This window comes from Talpa europaea, assembly GCF_964194135.1.
Source record: "Talpa europaea genome assembly, chromosome: 15".
Lineage (NCBI taxonomy): Eukaryota > Metazoa > Chordata > Mammalia > Eulipotyphla > Talpidae > Talpa > Talpa europaea.
The window spans coordinates 85229948-85252580 of NC_140083.1; the positions used below are offsets into that span (position 1 = coordinate 85229948).

At 35.1% G+C, this 22633-nt stretch overlaps 1 protein-coding gene across 2 annotated transcripts in view; it reads left to right on the forward strand.

Moving 5' to 3' along the window:
• USP15 (ubiquitin specific peptidase 15) overlaps window positions 1-22633 on the forward strand; it is a gene marked incomplete at both ends in the record, with an annotated part of 88213 nt that overhangs the window by 54852 nt on the left and 10728 nt on the right. For both annotated transcript variants that reach the window (XM_084255678.1, XM_084255679.1), the window contains 4 exons: window positions 2198-2342; window positions 18489-18662; window positions 21065-21223; window positions 21301-21525. In XM_084255678.1, the coding sequence (XP_084111804.1) occupies window positions 2198-2342; window positions 18489-18662; window positions 21065-21223; window positions 21301-21525 (703 nt within the window). The remainder of the gene's footprint in view (window positions 1-2197; window positions 2343-18488; window positions 18663-21064; window positions 21224-21300; window positions 21526-22633) is intronic.

Below are 22633 nucleotides of genomic sequence, written 5' to 3' on the forward strand. Positions count from 1 at the left end.
TGTTTGATTTAGAGAACACACAAAATGTGGGTTATAAGTGGTCAGTCAAGATAACATTCAAGTGTTTTAGATTTGTCAATTTTAATTATTAAAACTAGACTATATCTTTGGGTAAGATGTATACTTACCGCCTCACTTAAACTAATTGTAGATATCTATCCTTTAAGGATTCAGATTTTAAAAGACAAATCCAAAAACCTGCTTTTGCAAATAAGTTTTCTGTTCATTTCTCAGTAAATAGGAATCCCTATCCCAGCAAATTCCATCCTGTTGCCACAAAGAAGAATAGAGCTTCCAGCATCCATTTGTTACATGTGTGGAGAGACAGATATCTCAGTATATGCTTATGGAATGAACATGTAAATGTGCTTTCAGTCTTTTTCCTGGCATGTGTGTCTCTGTGTGCATGTGTGTATAGGCATGAGCATACCTTTGGGCACACTTTTCCTGTGTATTGTCCTTAATTTCTATAAATTTTTGTAGCTGAAATATGTTTCTTTAATTTGTAGAAAATAGAGGCCTTGATTTTTGTCATATATTTGATTTTTCATTCTTCTTATAACAATAAAAGAAAAACAGGATTCAGCTTGTAGTTACATGCCCATGTAGTTAGATCCAAGAATCCAATCACTGAGTGAACATATACAAAGTATAAAATATAAATCATACAGTGATTTGCAAAAACCAAAAGATGCTTGAATTCTAGTTTTTGTTTTATACTTTTATTTTTAGTAGAACAAGTAAGTAGCTGTAAGTCCACAATTCTGAATTTGAATTGATCCAAGGTTTCAGTTTGCTGAGCCCTGCTAACCTTGTTACCTCCGGGTGGGTTTTTTCAGGACCTTTTGGTCTTAAGGTCTTTTTGTTGTGCTTGTTGCAGGGCAAGTAATCCAGAAACATCTGGTGGGCTAGGACTGTGTGTGTGGTTGTTGGTTGATGTGATTTTCTTTCTGTGTTTTATGTTTAGCTTATTTTTGGTGGGGGAGTGTATTCGCTAAAGGCTTTGTTAGGACAGGCAGTAGTATAGTTCATTTAAAATATTATAATAATCCAATAAAAAATATAGAAGATAACAGTTGAAAATATTTGACATTATAAGTGAAAACTATTTTTAAAAAATAACACTAGGAATAAATTGTAGCCATTTGATTATTGGAGTTCTGATTTATCATGCAGTCTGTAACACTGTAGTCTTTTATTTGTGTCATCATTTGCTTTTAGCAAATGACCTTGATTCTTGTTCAGGTTTGTTCTATGGAATTAAAAAAAAAATGATTGAAAGTATACATTTGAATTATATCCAAGGTGTCCATCATAAATATTTTAAAAGATAACCTATTAAAAGTTAAGGGAGAATCCATTTTTTCGACAAAAATTTTTTGTTTACTACATGTAACAAAAGAGGGATCACTTAACTTATTGATTGACTGTGTTATTTCTAAGTATAGAAATAGCTCTAATTCTCTAAAGTTGAAGATTATGTAGTTTTTCTAAGATTGATGTTATAATTGAGAGTACAAAGCATCTAGTTAAATAAACTAAACTAGAATAAAGGAAAGCCAAATCATACTGTAGTGTCCGTGCTTAGAAGCATTTCATTTTTGCATTGCCAATCACCTCAGTCTTTTTTCTGTATTTGAATACTAGATTTTGCTGATCTAGCACAGAAACTATAAATAGAATCCACAGTGCATCAGAACAGTGATGTCACAGAGGCTATGAAAATCTCTGCTCTCACCTGTAACGCACAACTCTCCCTGTTTCTACTGTTGTCACGCTATTACAGTAGCAGGATGTAAAAAGGACATAAATGAGATGATTTATTGCTGCGGGTGGTGTTTAAAATCTGAATGTTTTAAATTTGATGGAGCAATGAAGAATGGAGCAAGCTGTGAAGCTGCTCCAGTTAATCAAGGGTAGAAAGATATACTAGTGGTTTGTATTGTATGACATGGTATATGAGGAGATGGTTTGGTTTGGATGAAGAGTCTCTTCATTTAAGGGTTTTTGGTTTGGTTTTGTTCCGTAGACTTGATTCAGCTTCATGTCTTAAAAAGTTCTTGAGTTAAGTGCTTTATAAAGAAGATATAATGATTGACCACTTATCTCAAATAGGTTTAAGGTACTCTGTTCATTATAACAATGGTATATGTAATAATTGAGTGTATTATGAAAAATATATTTTGCTTTCTTCCAGTGTGAAAAACTCAAATTATTGTCTCCCATCGTATACTGCTTATAAGAACTATGATTATTCAGAACCTGGAAGAAACAATGAACAACCAGGCCTTTGTGGCCTAAGTAACTTGGGAAATACGTGTTTCATGAACTCAGCTATTCAGGTAGGTCTCTCCAAACAAAGTGAAACGCGTGTGTGTCATGGCTCAAGAAGAGTAGACTCGGGTCTTACATGTCAGAATATGAATATTTTATGTGATTTGAGAGTTTCTGTTTTCATAGTGGAAGATTTAAGCCTCCATGGCTCATTCTAGTGCTGGTAGTAGAATATCACTGACATGTTCCTCAATTAGGAAGCATGTGATCGCCCCATAGTAGAAGATAGACTATCATTTCATACAAATTTTTTTTTCCAAATATGGAAGGATCTGATCTTTACATATTCAGAAACTCTGGATTATTTTTATCATTGGTGGGAATATTAGAGAATGAGCATTTTATGTTCACCATGCCTTTAATTAAACAAAATTATTTCTTCTTAACTTAATGTGAAATTAAAATTTTTATAAGTGTAAAATTTTATGAACCTCTTTTTGTACAACATATTTTAACAAGTAACTTTTCCTTAAAGATCTCTTAATCTGGGGATCTGAGATTATGTTCCTTTTTCCCCTTTTTCTCTCCAGTGAGTTTCCCGATCTTGCTCTCATCCGTGTTCTTTTCCAACTTGTTAAATATTTATGTCATTGATTGAAGTAATGCGAGTTGTCTTTATTTTTTAAATATCACTGTCACTGAGTATAAAATTCATACTGGTTATTTCATTCCATTTTAAAATTCTGTCTCAAAAACTCAAAATAATGACAGACTGGTTTTGAAATTTGAACTTTAATCATTTTTTGCTGTCTGTTTGCAAATTCTGAATTTCATTTTAAATTGTCAATTTTTTGTTCTCTATATTTTAATACTTAATTTCCTGTGCCCAAAGTATAGATTAAATGTAGAATATGGATTAATAAGGACAATATTGCAGATCTTTTTGTCTGAGAAAAGTATAGGATTCTTCATCATCCAAAATTCTAAAATCCTTTTGAACATGTATTTAATTCAGTTGTCTCATAACCATTGTTTATACAGCATTTATAGAAAATAAGGATTTAACTTGGCTCTGTCTAGGAGGTGACAGTCTTTTAGAAATGCCAAGGGGCCACATAATTGGTTCGGTTCTGGTTTTTTGGTTTAGAGTTGACAATATTAGGAAAGAGCTTGTCTGTTGAAGCAGATACTGTGTAGGTAAATCACCTCCTCCTTGAAATCTTTAATGAGTAATGTTGTTCATACTTCAGTGTATATTACTTTGCTCAAAATTGTTTTTCTAGGATATAGTGTTAGATAATTAAAATTTTAAATTTTTTCTCTTGATTGTTCTGGAAGAAGAGAAAGGAAGCTCATCAAGAAGAGTATGCAAGCATACTACTGTCCTGATTCAGATGACACACCACAGTTCAGTAGTGCTGAGCTTCAGAGGTGGGGGTGGGGCAGGCAGGGGGAGTTTTTGCGTGAGTGTCTATTAGATGAGCCTCCCGATCACTGAACATCGTCTATAGTAGTGGTGTCTGAAAGTGTTTTCTATAAACAGTGATTATAGCAACCAGAAAATCTGTTCTCCTGTCACCAAGTCATACTAATTTTCATATAATTCCTTACCCGTGCTCTGTCATTCCTCTGGTTGGTATAGCTTGATGTTGTTATCTTGGTTTTATTTCATAAGGATTAAGAAAATATTTTAACAGCACAGGCATTAAAAGTTTGGGGATTAAAAGAATGGTCTGTATTCATTCATGGAGAGTTCTAACTTGCATTCAGACTAAAGTCTATCTTTGAAAGTATATTTAATGTTTTGTCTCCACATGGTTAACTGCAGTTTTTCAAACATAAGTATTAAAATGAAATCTTCTAATTAGCTATGTCAAGCTAAATTTTTGTATTTGTTGAACTTTCTTGTTTGTTATGTTCAACGTATCACAAACTTCATTTGTTTTATTTTTCAAAACTATTTTATTACAATAAATTGGTAGAGCTAATGCTGACCTCCCAGTATATTTCATGTTCACATCTTCCAGTTCAACTGAGACATGCTGATGACAGTGTGGTTTGTTAGGAGTTGCAGCTTGCTATTTTATGGTAACAATCATAAGGAAAAAAATTGATGAAAATTGCAGCAAAATATTTTAGGTACTGGGCCTCCCCGGTGGCGCAGCGGTTGAGCGCTGGGTTGCGAAGCTGCCCGCGGCCTCTGCGGCACCGGTTTGATCCCCGGCTGCTCCCCGGCCACCGGAGGAGGGTCCCACATGGCGCGCAGACCTCTCCTGCCACCCGCTGCTCCCCTCAGCAGTGTCCTTCGGTCCTTCTGCCTGCTCTGCTCCCCGCTCTGGCTCTGGTGGATTCTCTCACCCTCCCGCGCTTCTGACTGTACCCAGTGCTTGTATAAATAAATAAATAAATCTTTAAAAAAAAAAAAAAATATTTTAGGTACTCAGTGTTATTTCATGTCTGTATCTTAAATGGAAAATGTTCTTTAAAATAGAACTTTCCAATTAAGCTGGGGAAGAGAAAAAATGAGTTTTATTTTTGCTGCTTTGACTTTTAATGCAAATTTAGAATTGGGAAAACTAGTACTTCAGTCTTAATTTTTTTTAATTGTCTTTGATTTGTAATTGATTAGATGCAGCTCTCAGGCTGAAAAAATCCACTATAGGAGGGAAAACAAATGGCCACCGTAACCTTTATTTCTCTGTTATGTAAACACAGTGTACGTTCAAAAATGAAAAGGTTAATAACTAAGTAGATTTTTTTAAAGAACATATAGTAGATTTTTTAAAGAATATTTATATAGTATATCTTCAATTATGTTTTTGTTCCTTGTAACTATTTTCGTTGAGGCAAATTTACTTGTAACTTCTATGAAACAGAAGGCAGTTGATGAACTTCAGGAAATACTATAATATAACATTTCTACTGATAATTTGAATTTTAATGTAACTTCTTGCATTAATTCAATAAGCCTAAAAATACGAGTGGACATTTTAGTACTTCAGGCAGTATAATTATTGACGTATCTAGAATATACAAGTGTGAAAAGCATTTCTGATTTTTCTATGTGAGAATAGGTTAAGCCATCGGTGGCCTTGAAATGTTGATTTTTGGCTTTTATTTTTGCTCAGGATTAAAAACTAAGCACCACCACTCAGTATGAGTTAGTGTTGTTATTATTATTCAATTTATTTATAGTCAAAGATTTTATCTGATGATCAATGGTATGAATGTATTTTTTCTGATGAATATAGTACTGCCCTTTAGTTTCAGTATATTAATATTTATTGAATACCAAGCACGTGAGATACTTTTGGACATAAATATTGACCTGAAAGATTATAGTCCCAGTATTCTAAGCTTCGAACTTCTCGTTTTTTAACTTGAAACGTTTTTTAAAATATTATGATGATGATGAAAACTTTAACTGTATCCTCAATATTTAAACAGATGTAGGGAAATTGCTTTGGTTGGGTGAAATAAACAGAGTTCCATCTACTTTCCTTTACTTTTTTAATGGTCTCAGAAGCTTTCTTAGAGGGACCCAGGACTCTTACGGAACAGTTTACAAACTATATTCTGACTGGAAAAAAGAACAGATGAAAAAAAAATGATAATATAGGTTAAGTGCACAGACTATGAAGTTACACCACCTGGATTGAAAACAGTTCTCTCCTTATTAACTGTGTCACCCTAGACATGTTGTTTTCACCACTCATTTTTCTCATGGGATGAGGAAAATACTAGTACCCGTGTCTTGTAAATTTTTTTAGGGCTGAGTTGATGATACACATCTCTGAAGATCACGGCTAGGACATCATAAATGAGTATTATTAGGTTGATATTTGTCTTTTTTTAAACTCAAGGAGTTAAGCAGAGTGACTAGATAAATTCTACCTTATATGGTCTCTGGATCTTTACTTTCCTACAAGTCTTATTCTACTTTGGCTGAATCTAAGAAGTGAAGAAAGAATTGAATCAACTATTCTTTTTCACTTCATTTTCTTTTTTTGCAGTAATGGTATTTATCATTTCCATTTTTGAGTTGTGTTTGTTTAGCTCTCCCTGGGAAAACGCTTAGGTAAAGTACATAATAATCCAGAACTAACTGTCTGCGGATATTAAATTTGCAGGGAATTAAAATTAAGTTACACCTGGCTTTAGCCTCTTAAACAGTGACAATGTACTTATGCCACCATGTCCTAGAGTTCAAATAAGTTAGCAGACTAGTTCTCAGCGCCTTCAATGTATTCATCCGTTGTATGTCTAGTTTTTTTAATTTATATTCTTGAGGGTAATTTTAATTAGCATTAGTTAAGTAGATTCAGGAGCACGCCAACCCGTGTCTTTTACATTGTCAAGGCCTAGGAGGCTCATGATTGGCTTCCTGGAAGAAGCAAGTCTTCTGAAGGATTTGAAGCAGGAAAGTGATATGGCCTTTTCCACCGGAAGGCAGTGTGGCGTAAGGTGGCTGTTTTCAAACTCTTTACTTCGACATAATCAGGCTCCTAAGAAGACTCTAGAAAGTCATTGAAAAAAATTATAATAGTGAAAGGCCTGTTCATGATTTCTGTCATCAATGCAGACTCAGCTGGGTTCCAAGCATCTTGAGTATCAGCTTTTTTTCTTCGCATTAGGAAAGAAATTATTTAGGAAATTCCAGAAGAGTGTCGAACAAAAATTTTGAAAGTTTTCATAAGACTCAGAGAATGATGCAGAAAAACATTTTTTAGGAAACTACATTTTCATTATAGTGTAAACTAGTGACTAAGTCATTCCATAAATTATTACTTCTGTTGTAGTACTTTGTATTTTCATATGTAATTAATGCAGTTCTCTTCTCATCTGGAGACATTCTTTTTGCATCTATTGGAATACAAATTCTTAGAAGCCTGGTTGAACATGAAGCTGATTTTATTCAGATTAACCACCTTTATAGCCGACTGAATATAGTAACCACCAAAAAAAAAAAAAAAAAAAGAAAGAAAGAAAGAAAAACCCTACCTTGAGACATAGAATTTAAAAAATTGGTTAAGGTATTAAAGAAAAGAATTATTTCTCATAAACTGATAATATGGCTCTCTGAAAATTTAAATTTCTTTCTAGAACAATTTTCTCTAATCCAAGAAATTAAACTGTTATTTGCGTTCCTTTGGTACATTACATACCAAAAATTACATGAGAAACTATCACCAAAATCTGCTTTATTTGTTTTAGCATCATTCACTTTTCAACACATATCCCCATGTTTTTACTTTTTGTGTAGTTTTTGAGCTAAGGTAAAGGAAGAGTGTCATTTCTTTTTGGAAAAAGAAAGAAGGGTAGGGCGGGCTGCCTGAATTTGCAGGCAGCTGCTTTGGGGACAGGATATATAGAGCAAGAATTTATTTTTCACAACTACGGGAATAAGTGTATTGCTAAAGAAATACCTTACATCTGTTACTTGGCGAGTAGAGGTTTCTTGCCACAAGGACTGCAGGGAACAAGCCTAACTCCCTCTGCATATGGTAGTAACTACCTTCCCAGGTCCCATACGACAGTCTGGCCCACCTCACAGCATAGTGACCGTCATTTAAGGAAATCAAAGTGGTGGGAGGAGAGTAACAGGATTGGTTTTGGGTCAGGAGAAGATTATAAATTCATTTTTAGGCATATCCCATTTGTAGTTATAATCCATCTACCTGTGAAGTAGGTAGGTGCTAAGTAGATACAGCGTAGGCTGGTGGGTGTTGTAGTGTGGGATACAGACCTGACACCTGACTGCAACTAGAAATGTGACTGTTTGTAGGTGCTGTTTAAAATCATGGAAAAGATTTCATCTGAATGAGGGCTTCTAAGAAAAAAGAGGTCACAAGAATTTAAATTACAGTTTTTTAATGAATGACACTACTGCTGCAACAGAATTTTGAAAAGAGACTGAATGCAGATACTTTCTAAATTTTCTGATCACTTCCATTACCCTAAAATCAGACCAGAACATTAGCTAAGAAAGAAAGTGTAAGACTGCTCAAACAGTATTGAGCTCTCCTATGAGGTGGGAGATCAATTTGGAATGGTGTAAGTATTCACCTGAGATTTCCTCTGGCAGTGTTTAAATGGTGCCTAAAATAAATGACTTAAGTTCATGCATTTTGGCTTGGAGAAAGGCACAAAAGAATTAAGAGCAACCCAACTAGTTTGCTTGCTTTTATTGGGCTAATTTGCATAGCTAATCCAAAAAAAATCCTCTAAGTCTCTGCTCTGTGTCAAGCAAATTGTAACATTGATGACAAAGAGTTGAAAGATACAGTTCCTAACCTCTAGAAGTTCATGTTCTAGTAAGTGAGATAGTCATATGAATAAATAAGATATAATCTTATAGTATGATAGAAAACATGATCGGCCAAATGTTGCAATGAGAAAAGAGATTTGGATATAAATAAGGATTCACCAAGAAGTGACATTTGAGTTGGTCCTGATTTCATTTTGTGTAGTATATTGTTATCTTTTAAGTCTTATGTTTTGTTTATTTGGTCATAAAGAAGAGCAGAGAATTATCAAGTACAACTTGAACATTATAGGTCATGCCTGTCCTCACATTTTTCTATCATAGACTTTCCTGCTCAGAAATTCTTTTGTTTCACCATAACAGTTAATAGTTAGTTCATATACTCAGTGAATACATACTGGCATTTCCTGTGTACCATGTACTGATGCTTTATTATTTGTGTTCCAGCTCTAAAGAAAAGTAAGTGCTAAAATATTTTCAGCAATGACAGGATCAGTGTAACCAAGTGTCTAGCCTCTTAAAGTAATTCAAAGGTGATGTTCATTGGAATTGGAAGGGTTTACTGGAAAAATACCCTCTCTGCTTTTTAATCAGTTTTTGTGTGTATAATAAAAATCTGTTCCTGGCCTTCATTTAGAGATTTTACTTTGAATGTAAACTGAATCATTGACATACGTTTTCATTATATATATGAATAAAAATATATATACATGTATATATATATTTTACAGATTTGGTAATAATTTTATTTTACAAATTTGGTAATAATTCTTCAGTAATTGTCTAAGGTTTTTGTAAGCTTTGTCTACTTTGACAGGAGAAATCTTTCAGTAACAGTTTCTAAAAGAAGCTGAAGACATTTTTGACAAAAATATTACTGTTTATAAGGAAATTCTTAATTGTAACATTTTTAAGGTGGTTTCCTTGAAGACCAAAACAGAATTGTGTCTGTCATTATGATTACACCTCGGCCTCTATTACCTTGCCCCAGAATCATCCCACTAATCATATACATTTTGGTCTATACCTTTAACCTTACCTCTCCACTGTCTTCCTTGCACCGAGTCTTTTTTAATAAGGGGGTGGGGGGCGGTAAATGGAGTGATTAGGTGGCTAGGATGACCCTTGACTCTTGACAGGGATGGTATGTCCTTCTCCCTGCTTTGTCACGTCCTGTTCCGTATCCTTACCTTGCAGCACAGCATCGTAAGTTCAGAGCATGGATTGTAGAGCATGACTTCGGGAATTGAAATCCTTCTCCACTTAAAAGTTGTGTGACCTTGGATAAGAAACTTCTAAGTTTACTCGTCTGCTAAATTAGAATAAAGTGCTTAAAAAGCGTTTGGCACATAGTAACAGTATGTAATTATCAACTGCTGTTATTATCATCACTCTGACCATAGAAATTGCATTTTGATAACACTCGTGACCACCTTCTTGGTAGGTTCTTGGTGTGTTCTGTTTACCTTTGAAGCGTTGACATACATTTAAAACTGACAATTATCAAATCTGTCTACCTCCTGAGTTCTCTCCAGTATATAACTATTAGAGGCACATTTCTTCCCAGAAATCTGATGTTTTTATTTCATGTACTTTTTTTTTAAAGATTTTTTTTTTTATTTATGCATCCAAGAACCGTGGTGTAGGCCAGAAGTGTAGGGGAGGGGTGTGTGAGAGGATTCACCAGAGACAGTGGGGAGCAGAACAGGCGGGTTCAACTACCCAGCCAGTAACCACGTCAGATACCTGAGGCTCACCCAAGCCCTGTTTGTCCCACTTCTCAACTCTCTCCTCCTGCCTGTGCATTATTTCAGTACTGGAGCACTTTTTATGTGAAACCATTGAAATATATCTAACTCATCGCTTTCACTGTTTAACTTCTTTCAATCCATTTGGTACCCTGCTTCCATTTACATTGCTTTAAAATACAAATGATTATTGCTTTCTTGCTTGAAACCAGTTTCCTATCACCTGAAGGATAAAATTCGAACTGGACCCTTACTTCTTTAGCCAAAACTACTTTCATTTCTTGGAATTCATAAGTGTCTCACTTGGTGTATACTGAGAACTTACTTTTTGCCTTTGCCACACTCCCCAGCCCACCCTGTTTCCTTATCTCCTGGAGAAATACCTTTTAACAGAATCATTAACATGAGTCATGAATTAGTTGACTTTCTTTTATCTCTCCAGTGTTTGGCATGATGCCAGGTAGTAGTAAGTACATGAGAGCAGCATTTCCACAGTAGGGATGAGACATACTCACTGGCATAAGTACAGGAAGTAGAAGTGATCCAGAACTTGTATAACTGTTCAGCAAGGTAATTTAATATCTATTAAACCTAAAATAATAAATGGGACTTCACTTGTATGTTTTCCTATCGTGTTTGTAGTGGTTTATTTTTATAGTATTTTACAAAAGTATTAGTCTGTGATTGAACAGGATATTTTTTAAAACTTAGTCAACCCTTACAGATGTTTTAAGAAACTCTGCATTAGAATATATTTTACCAGAAATATTTAGAAATTGACTTGGACCAGATGAATACTTCTGGAGCTGTCTAAACCTCAGAAATACCCAGTAATTTTAAAAGGAATTCTAGCACATTATATGTTATTGACTTCTTAAAGCAAAAGGTCAAAGACTTACCAAAATGTATGTTAAGTCCAGCAAATAGTGTAGTTTATGTCCCGCCAGTGACACCAGTTAACACCTGGGATAGGAAAACACTTTCATACTTCATAATATCAGCTATATATTTCTAGAGATTCATTAAATAATGATCTTAGTATTTGTTGAGGAATTTGGACAAATTTAAAGTACTTTCTGATTGTGAAAGTTGGAAGCCTTCATACGTAGTTCGTGCTGTCACTTGAGAGTTGCCAGAGTGCATGTTGTTAGTTGTGGGCCTAATTTAATGGCCTGTCGTTGGTGGTTTCTCTTTAGAATGTCATAAATCAGACTTTTCAACAATTTTCTACTCTCTGCCTTCCTGTATGCGCCTTTCCAGTAGAACCACAGAAGAACTAAAAGATCAACAAATACATATCTCCAGACTTGCTTATTCAAAACATTTCTTTACTAAATGGTATATGCAGAAGGTTGGACACAAAATATTTACAGTGAACCATTGTTTTTTCTTGTCCTTTGACTATCTTGCTTGCCAAAAATACTGGCACTTGTTTTATAGTGAGCTAATCTTGACTTATTAATGGGGCAGAAGAGAAGATAGTTAGCATTAGAACTGAATTCATAAACTTTCCTTCATTAAAATATAAATATCTAACACAGTATTAGAATCATTTGATTTTACAATGTTCCCATTAAAGTGAACATCTGAACATTAATCACTCATTAGCTACTACAAAAGAAAGTCAGACAATTGCTAGTACAGCCTAGTAGCTTTAAAACCTCTTTTAAATGTACCTGCCTAAAGGTTTATAGTGTGGTTGTTGATGTAATCATTTCCTAAAATATGTTTAAAAATTTATATTTTCAGTAGACCTTCTGTCCAACTGCTACTTTTCAGCTTTTAATGTGAAAATCAGTGTTCCTTTACATGATCACGACTTTTTTTCGGCACTGACATCTCTAGTTTATGGGATTTATTCTCTGCAAACAACAGGGTGGTTTTGGGACAAACTTAGAAATTTCCTTTCTCATGTAACAAGGAAATTCTCTCATGTACAAGGAAAAGAAGGTATTCGCAGCTCTTTGCTAACCAACAAAATGCTTCCCATTAGTTCTCATTCTTCCCATAATTTTCATAGTAATGCTCACTTGAATGCTTTAATTCAAGTAGTATGTAAAGAAATTCAGTAGCACCTGAAAGAAAGGGTAATAGCAATAACTTTAAATGAAGTTTACTTCTATTCATGTTTTAAGAAGAGTGACCAAATTACTGTTAGATGTTAAAAATGGTAAGGCCACATATTGTCCACCTCAAAAACCTTGGCTTTAAAACTACTTCTGTGTAAAATTCCAATATTAAAAGTAGCATATATGCCAGTTCTCTCTTTACTAACTAGTTGCAGGGGTGGGAGCAGAGTTCAGATATGATTTTTGGGCCTCCCAGGTGGCGCAGCGGGTTGAGCACAGCGCTGTGAAGCTGTCCGCAGCCTGTGCAGTGCAGGTTCCATTCCCGGCCGGCTGGGGAGCTACCCACAGGGCGCAGCAGACCTCTCCTGTCTCCCCGCTGCTCCCCTCAGCAGTGGATTTCAGTCAGTCTGCCTGTTCTTCTCCCCACTCTGTCTCTGGGGAATCCTCTGACCCTCCACGCCTCTGGCCTGTACCCCACCTCTTGTATAAATAAATAAATCTTTTTGAAAAAATGAGTATTTTTTAAATAAATAGAAGGGACGTTATATCCACTTACATGTTTTAAGCTAAATTTGTTCTTTAAAGAAAGCTTGAAGAATGAGTGAATAACTACGTAAAGCAAACTAGAGCTGTAGTTGCATGTGCTCTTCCTAAATATGTGGAGACGCTTCAGATTTGATATCTAAGTTAATGAGATTTGTCTTTCCTAGAAAAAAAATGACCAAAAAATAAGCATCAAGTTTAAATGTTTTAAAATTATTTGTAAACCTTCTTGGGGACGGAACAGGCTTCTACTTGTGGTTCCTTATTGTAAAGTCCCCATCCAGTTTCCTGTCTGTCTTTCAGCACAGAGTTGGCGCCAGCGTCCCACATTACCCGAGTGCTCCCGAATGCCGCGGTAGCTTTGCAGAATACTTACACTGTTGCTGAAAAACAATTATGTGGCTAGTTCTGAAAATTCTTTATCCATTTAATTGTTGATTCGCTAAGATAATTGATAAACTTGAGGATTTGTTTTTACATCATAAGAAAATAAAATGGTTTCCTCTTTATAGATCAGTTGGTTTTGGGTTTTGTTCTTTGCTTTTTTAATTGGTTAGTCTGAAGGTGTAGTTACTTTAAAGGGTGGTGAGTGGCCATTACATTTTGATCAGTTACAGAATGAGTGACACAAAACCAAAGGCTTTAGGTAATCAAAAATTAAGTTTGTTTTCTTTCCTGTTCTAGTTACCGGGTTACTAAACTAGTGAGCATACATGATCACTTGAGAATTGGGCTTCTGGAGCGCCTGAGCAGAAAGGGAGTGTTCATACTCAGCATTACAAAAGACAACTTTCTTTTTGAAGGGGATTACTTTGGCTATTTTCCAGGTACTGGGGAAATTCCAGTTTCATTACAAGTTATTGGGATGGCTATTTATTATTCATTTCCTAAAATATGTTGATTACAGACTTGAGATTTGGTTATGTAGAACTTTATTTCACTTCAACAGTTTAAACACTTTGAACTATGTAGAAATTTACAGTGAAAAGTAAAATTGAGACTCTTGCATGAGACACTTTTTCCAGAGAACTCTAGAAACGATCCGTCTTATTGGTCAGAATATACTTAGTGGAAGAACTTTTCAAAAGCCCCATAAGAGCAATAGGATTTTTGCATGTGTATAAGGAAAAGTTTTGTGCAAAACTTTCAAAGTAATTGTAATCATTCTTCATCTACTATTCCACTTACAGGATATTGGGTTAAGAGTGAAAATTTATAACTAGCGTTTTTACAGAGAATTAATAACTTATAAAATAGTTGCTACACGGATTCTTTCACAAAAATAGTTCTTTATGGTGGCAGTGGTTAACAGTCTAGATACATTGAATCACAGCAAAATGTCCATTTTGGTTATTTAGAAGTATTCTCTTTAAAAAATTTTTCTAGTAGGTAGATGGTTTTGGAAAAAGAGTCTTAAAAAAAATTTCAAATATTTTTTCCTTCATTCTTCTTTTATTATATAGATGTATCTTGATAGTCATTAGGGCATTTACAGTAGTTATTTTCCTTCTTTATGAAACCCTCTTTATGTGTTACTTGGATTTTTATTTTTTAAATTCTAGATTCTAGTTATAGTTATATTCGGGGTACAAATCAGACCTCTTCGATCAAGCACTTTTCCACTGCTCTCTAGAACTGCTTCTGATCTTTCCACCATATAATCTCTCATTCTTTCAGCACACCTTTGTAGCTTTATATGCCAAGCTTTGTTCTAGATCCTAAGATACAAAGGTGAATACCACATGGACTCTGCTTTCGAGATAAATGCAGTATCAGTGAGTTCATGCTGTACAGTTAGCCCTGAGGAAGGAATATTAGTTCTTCCTGGAGGTGCTAATAAGAAAGACGTAACATTCGTACGAGGTGATGAGATTCAGTTTTAAAGAATCAGAATTTCTTACAGAGGAAGAGTATTTTATGAGAAGTATATGCTAAGGCTCAGTCTTAATACAGTAAACTGAGACTATGTCTTAAGACTCCTGATTCAAATTCAAGAATGTTCTTACTACTTGTTGTTTGCATTTTAAATGCGTATATAAGTAGGAGAAGAGAACCACAAAGCCACTTTGAGGAGCAGGCGCTTACTAGTCAGATCAGCTCACAAAATGATCGGCTTGTGCATACACAGCCATCCTTCTCGTTTTTCCCGGATCAACAGCTTTTCATACTCGTTAGTGTATGTCCTAAGCCACCTGGTCAGCCAACTAGTAACTCACAAAAACTTACCATAGAGTAAATATGAAATTTAGTATGTTAATTCTTAGGTGTTGTCAATTTTGCACAACGTTAACTTGCCTGGGGATTATAAAATTTAAATATATTTAAATATTTTGTTTAAATCATTAAATAATTGAAATAATTTAAATGCACTGATTACTTTAAATTAAAATAATTTTAAATATATTTAAATGTAGAAAGATGTAGTAATGTGGTTACAAGTACATTTGTCTGACTTGAAGGTTTTTTACTTTCTTTTGCATTAGGGATCTTTTCCTTAAGTCTTAACTAATTTTAACATGATGATGATAAAAACTCTATAAGCTATATGACCTAGGTATGTGTTTTTTGATGAATCACATTACTTCATGTTTGGACCACGTTTTGTTGGTGTTGAATTGTTAAGATATAGTTTCCTGAAAACTTGAAGTGTTGGTATTTGTCAGTGTGAATCAGTGAAATCAATTGTATTAGCAGAAGCTAGCCCAACGTGCATGTGACCGATAGAACTCCTGAGTAGCCACAAAATAACATACGGTTTATATGATTCCTTTTCATTTTTATTATGCATTCATAATAGTCTCAGATTTTGCTAAGAAATACCACATATGTTAAGGAAGGATGGATTTTGCTCTATAGTGCAGTTTTACTGAAAGTAAGTGATGTATCAGCATAAGGACAACACATTTTGTACCATTTCAAGTCCGTATTAAATCATTCAGTAAAGCATCTTAGAGGCTAAGAGAGAATTTCCTACATCGCTGTATCTAGGCTCAGCATACATATGTCTTACGAAATTGTTTTGAAACAGACAGGAAAATGGTATTTTTTTAATACTAGACTCTCAGAAAGAGATGCTCAAAAGCTATAATTATGATTTTTATTATTGAAATGATATTATTTAAACATTGTGTTTAGTGGCAGCCAGTTAAGTATCCAATTTTTTGTAATTGTCAAAGATATTTGTGTTTCTAAACTTGCCTTCTGTTAAAAGATTGAGTAATGAGTTGCATAAACTAATTGCAGATCAAACTGCTTATGACCAAATTTAAGAATCTGGTTTCTTCTGCCACAATGATGGTATTGAAAGCTGATATTATATCACTTGAGCCATGGAAATATTTTAGTAGTTTGAGTCTGTGCTAATTGTGCCTTGAAGTTTATACCAAAAGCTACAGGAACATTTATTTTAATTGGTCTTTATAGTATTTCAAGAATAGAGTGATTCCTAGAGCCATAACATTTTAAAGATGGGGGGGGGGAATTTGGTATTTTCAAGATTAAAAAGAAAAGTCTAGATGTTTCAGTGGATTTGGAATCTGTAAGGATACATATAAATAAGTGAAAACAGTTTGAAAATTATTCATGTTTGCACAACTTGGCTCTTCAAGGTGTTTGGTAAAGCCATGAATTGGGGTCTGTGGGCAGCTGCCCACCCCCCACCCCACCCCTGGCCTCTGGCGGTACAGGCGCCTCTCTGCTTCTCCTTTTCCTAATAAACCTGCCCTTGTAAAGTACAAAAAAAAACATTTTAGAGTCTTTGTGTAATTGTAATGCAGACAGTCGTGGAGCACTGTATTCTTAGTGTAATCCTGAACTGGGCAAACAGAAGGATTTGAAAACGAATGGGTAATTGTTGGCAATCGCTCTGACATCCCTTGTGCCTCCTTGACTCTCGGGTGTTGGTCCCGCCCCGTGTTGGACCAGAGGGTGCTGCTGCGTGGTGGCCATACCCGGGCAGCGTGGTGTGTTCTGGCTTGCCCGACTGCCCCAGTGCTGGGTTTATAATTAAAAGGACATAGAACAAAAGGCAAAGAGAAAATGAAACTCAGAAGGAGTTTGAGATTATGAAAGGTTGAGCTAGAAAATGAGTAAAGAAAAACAGCAGAGAAGTACTGTTTCCCTTCTTTGTCCTCACACTCGAGGCTACCTTTATCTTCCTCACACATAAAGTTGTTTGCTGCTGAAAATGGCACGTAAACGACTCTGGGGCCTAGATGGCCTCCACCAAACATCAATAACGACATTGTTTTCATTACCTAAGAATTACATGATCACAAATTCAATATTAAAACTGTTCTCCTCTTTGCCTTGGGGTAGGGGACACAGCCTGTTAATTTGGACACTATTATTCCTTCCTATACTGTGGTTATTTTAGTAAACGTAGATTGTAACTGAAATCACAAAACAGATCACCATAATTTATTTCCAAAAATTGAATATACTAAATTTTGGCGTTTCGTCAAAATAGCACATGGTATATGGTCATAGTTTGTTTACAGTATCAAGGTTATTGACATGAACCCAGCACGATGAATCTCTCATAACTATCATAACTGTTTAACTTAATGCAAATAAGAGGTAAGCAAGCTTTGAAAAACTTTGATTTCTCTGAGCTCTCATAACAGTGGATTTCTGTTATTTTTACATGCAACTAACTCACCTCACTTTTGAGTCCTTTGCCACAGAACTCTAATAAGACAAGTATCTTCCTGTTGCAAAAAAAAATTTAAGTTATCTATGATCCATATGACTGTGTCAGTCATTGCATATCCTACTTAATGATGCTAGATGTCTAACTGATAAAGTAACATTGGGTTCATAACAAGGTAAAATTGTATGATTCAATATAAAATTATTCTATCTTGAGACTAAGATACTGTGTAAAACTATACTTCCACTGTCTGTTTTAATTTAAATCCTAATTTCTTTCAAAATGGAAAATAGTGGGAGAATCAACTTACTCATAGTTTTTAATCTTGTCATGGAGAAATGTTGGATTTTCATGAATTAAAGAGGAGCTGGAAGCCAGAAGAACATGCTTCACCGGCGCTCACATAGCAGGCGTTTGTTTCCCAGGCTCACGCGTCTGTGCCCTCCCTTCTGAAAAATGGTTGACCACATGGAAGTGGAGAGGCTGCTCTTTCATCATCAGGAATTGACAGTGAAACCAATAAATACCACTTTAAAGGTTAAGCTCTGGCTAGCACGCTGTCTCAGTTCCTACTCAGTCTGATTTGCAGGTGCCTGGGATGAGTAGACAACCTGTAATTTCTACCCATCAGGTAAAAGAAGGAAAGAAAACTGAGCTGCTCTCCCAGTTAACAGTTTATTGTGGTTTAAATTAATGCAGATTTTACAGGCACAAACGTTAGTGTTTCCATTTATTCTAAATAATTGATTTGAAATTTGGGTAATGAATAGTTGGTGCATCATTTGGAAGTCTCGCCAGTTCCTTATTAATGCAATAAACCATTTAAATTTTTCTCTGTGTCATTATTACAGATCACTTTGTTTCTCTTAATTTTAACATGTTTTAAGGAAAATAAATATGTGGTTACTTTTACTTTAAATGTATTTTATTTTTTGCAGTGTTTGAGCAACACCCCTCCACTTACTGAATATTTCCTCAATGATAAATATCAAGAAGAACTGAATTTTGACAATCCCTTGGGAATGAGAGGTGAAATAGCCAAATCTTATGCTGAATTGATCAAGCAGATGTGGTCTGGAAAATTTAGCTACGTCACACCAAGAGCCTTTAAGGTTAGTACAGTGAATACATTTCGGTGAGGGCTATCTCACCTGCAGAGGGAGAAATTGCTTCTCTCGGAGGAGGGACAAAAAATCATAGCTATAGGATGGAACTAGAAGGGATCATGCACAGTGAAATAAGCCAGAAAGAAAAAGGAAAATATTGGATGGTTTCACTTATAGCAGGAATAGAGGGGAACCCAGTAAGACACCAGTGTAAAAAAATAAAAACAGTTCAAACCACAACAAAGCAAAAACAGACAATTATAAACCAGAGACATCCTGCAGGGGACGAGGCGGGAGAGGGGTCAGAGGGAGGGAGGGAGGCGCACAGGTAAGGGTGCACGGGGGCACTGGGGAAGGAAACTCTCTGGGGCCGACACCTGACGGGGTGGCGGGGGAGCAAATATTGTTTAAAAATGAACAATGGTGTAAAAAATTAAAAAATACAAAATTTAAAAAATCATATTTATTACAATAGTGTGTGTCCCTCCAAAGGGACCCAGCACGTAAATAGATAAACAGTATAAATGCCAGGGCAGAGGATGGAGCAGAGAAAGAGCTTAAAATACCTAGGAAGTCGTGGGGTAGTGAGGGAAATGCTGAATAGAGGTTGAGAAGCGCAGGGATGGCACAAAAGGACTGTAGAACGGGAGCAGTGAACATTTGCAGGTTGTGTACGAATATGTTACATTTCTGAGAAAACTACGTAAATATTTTTACAAATTACAGGTTAAATCTGGCTATGTCATTGAATTCTTAATTTGAGTTGTTCTGAGTTTTAGAAGTTTTTTAAATGAAATTAGTCTTCAAAACAAACATTAAATTGAATGAAAAGTAAAGTTTCCAGCCATTATTAATATTAACAAATGACTTTGATATAGCACATCTACTAGGCAACATTTAATTAACTAGTAAGTAAATAACTAGTTAACTAGTTATTACTAGTAGGTTAACTAGTTAAGGATAAAACAGGGTAAAAACAGCAAGTTAAAAAATTCCTGCATTTATCTTCTTGAACTTTCTAAACTCTTTTACTTTCTAAACAGACTAGTTCAGAAAATCAGCTCTTAGCCCTTACCCATGATTCCATTTAGTTTTATTTTACTAGATATTCTCTTTTAAATTATGTGTAAATAGACTCTGGATACCTGATTTTTTTTTTCTTTCACATTTGTTTTCAGTCCCATTAAAAAATTGTTAGTGAGGCAAAGGCTAGGAAAATTATGAGCACAGTGTTTCTGTTATCTCTGTAAAATTCATCCTCTTTTTGTACAGAGATGCTAAATAAGAGTTTAGTCATTTTTTCTAGTGACCCCAAAAATGTTAATGAATTTTAATAATGGTCCTTAGTGTTTCCCAGTCCTGTGTACAAAACTTTACCATATTTTCTCCTTGTTCTTTTCTCAAGGTTAGTATTTCTCTTCTATTTTATTGATCAGTTATTTTAAAAAGAGTTTTAAATGTGTGGTTGTGGTGATACAGCGAGAATGAAAACCAGATTTTTACGCGAGGCAATAGGAAGCCCTGGAGCTAAGATTTAAAATCATCAGTAAAAACTCTGGCAGATATAAACAGCAATTGATAACTAAAAAAAAAACTAAGACCAAGCGATGATTAATGCATGTATGTTTGTGTGTGTTTTTAAAGGATCCCATGTGCTGGCTGTTTTGTCCCAGATAAACTTCATTGAGATTACAAACAAAATAGAACATTCCTACTGTGTGTGTGTGCGCGCGCACACCATATATATACTCCAACCCATTATCATTATTCATAGCAGTTATGTTCTGTGACGTCAGCGTGCATACTGGATTGACCTAGGGGAAGTCCATATCAGATTCTGGAAATCCTCTGGTCACATTTCCACATTCCACATTCACCGGTGAATACGTCATCTTGTTATATGTGTGCTTGCATCTGAAGACACCTTGTTTAAGACATGTTGATTATCACTTCACTCCTGGCCGGCAGCACTATGACTGTGCTTGAACTAAGCTTATCTAGCACGTATTTTCTCTAAGGCCTGTCACAACCTTCTTGTGCGGAGGAACACTCACCAGTACCTCAGCATTACACTTGGGAGCCATTGTCAATAGCAGAATCAGCAACAAAAAGCACAAAAAAAATGCTGGAAAGCACAGCACTGAGTAGACCACAAAAGAACACGTGTTTGGGTAGTAACAAGAAGGTGGAGTGTCTCCTTTGGTGACCCAGCTGGGAACATGTACACCAGGCAACTCGGATCTTTTCACCACTCTGCTCATAGCTACAAATGACTACAAAAGTCCTGGGGCTTACAAAGTTAATAAATAAATTGACAACGGAATCATGAATAATGAGAATCCGTGTGTGTGTGTTTGAAGTCAGTCTTATCCTTAGAATTGATTTTATAGTTTTGCTTTTTTTTACAGACACAGGTAGGACGTTTTGCACCTCAGTTCTCTGGATACCAGCAACAGGACTGTCAAGAATTACTAGCTTTCCTATTAGATGGACTACATGAGGATTTGAATAGAATTAGGAAAAAACCATATATACAGTTAAAAGATGCTGATGGAAGGCCTGATAAGGTAAATGCAATGATGTTATGTCCCCATTGTTAAAATAATGCACTTCTCTTTGTAATCTTTGTCCTTTTTCCTTACAGGTGGTTGCTGAAGAAGCCTGGGAAAATCATCTAAAAAGAAATGATTCTATCATAGTAGATATATTTCATGGTCTTTTCAAATCAACCCTAGTTTGTCCTGAATGTGCTAAGATTTCAGTCACCTTTGATCCTTTTTGTTACTTGACGCTTCCATTGCCTATGAAAAAGGAGCGGACCTTGGAAGTTTACTTAGTTAGAATGGATCCACTTACCAAACCTATGCAGGTAAGTAACTACTGGCTTTGCATTTGTTAATTTTATAAAAAATTTCTTGTGGAGTTTTTAATGCCTCAAGATAATTTAATATAAGAAGTTTATTTTTGTGAGAAATTTTATAAGCTTATTACCTTGGAAATTAATACAATTTTTCAAATCTCGAAAAGGTAATGATTCAAAGTATCATTTGTCATGTAAAAACAAAATTCCGAGAGATTTTCTAATCAAAGAAAACTGAGAAGATGTCTGACTTTAGAATGTTGGGGTGAATGTTAGTTTTCAAACTTAGTATTTGTTCCCTCTTTTTCAACTTGAACTTTCTTTAATGATCATTATAATTTTTTTCCTAGTGTCTATTGCAAGTGAAACTAATAATACATATTTTGATACATGATATCTTAGTATAATAGTATATTTAAATGCCTGTCATTTTTAGACATCTTAAGAACTTGCAAGAGAAATGAAAATTTAGTCAATCTAAAAATACTTGTTTCTCATCATTTAATAGTTGAAATCTTTCAGCCATTTGTAGTATCTATTTTTGCTTATTCAAGAACCTCATGGTATCCTTAATATCACTTACTTTCCTGATTCCATTGCCTGCTGTTATAATTGGGCCTTTTAATATTTTGCGGAACAAAGCACTGTATTTTCTTACTTATTAAACAGTTAATCCTTTTCTGACATTTGATCATCCACCCCAATAAAATTTGTTCCTTCCTCTTCTGTCTTCTAGTTCCTTAAATTCAGTGGTATTATTTATCAAATTTTATTCTGATCTTTGATTATTTTCCTCTTTCCTCCCCTAGATCATGAGTTCTTTAAAGATAGGGACTTTGTAAATCCACTTTTCGAAGCCTCAGGACTTTAGGGTCATGCAAAAGACAGGTTCAAAAATGTTATTCACCCAAATACGTATTGAACACCTACTGAATCTTTAGTTGTTTTTTTTTTTTTTTTTAAAAAAAAAGCAAACATGATTCCTATGCTAAATGGTCTCACTTATATGTGGAATATAGAGAAACAAAGGGTCAGATAAAAGCAAATCAATAAAAGACCTTAGAAATCTCCTGTAGAATTGAGGCGGGTGGGAGGAGGGGTGGCGGGGTAGGGGGCA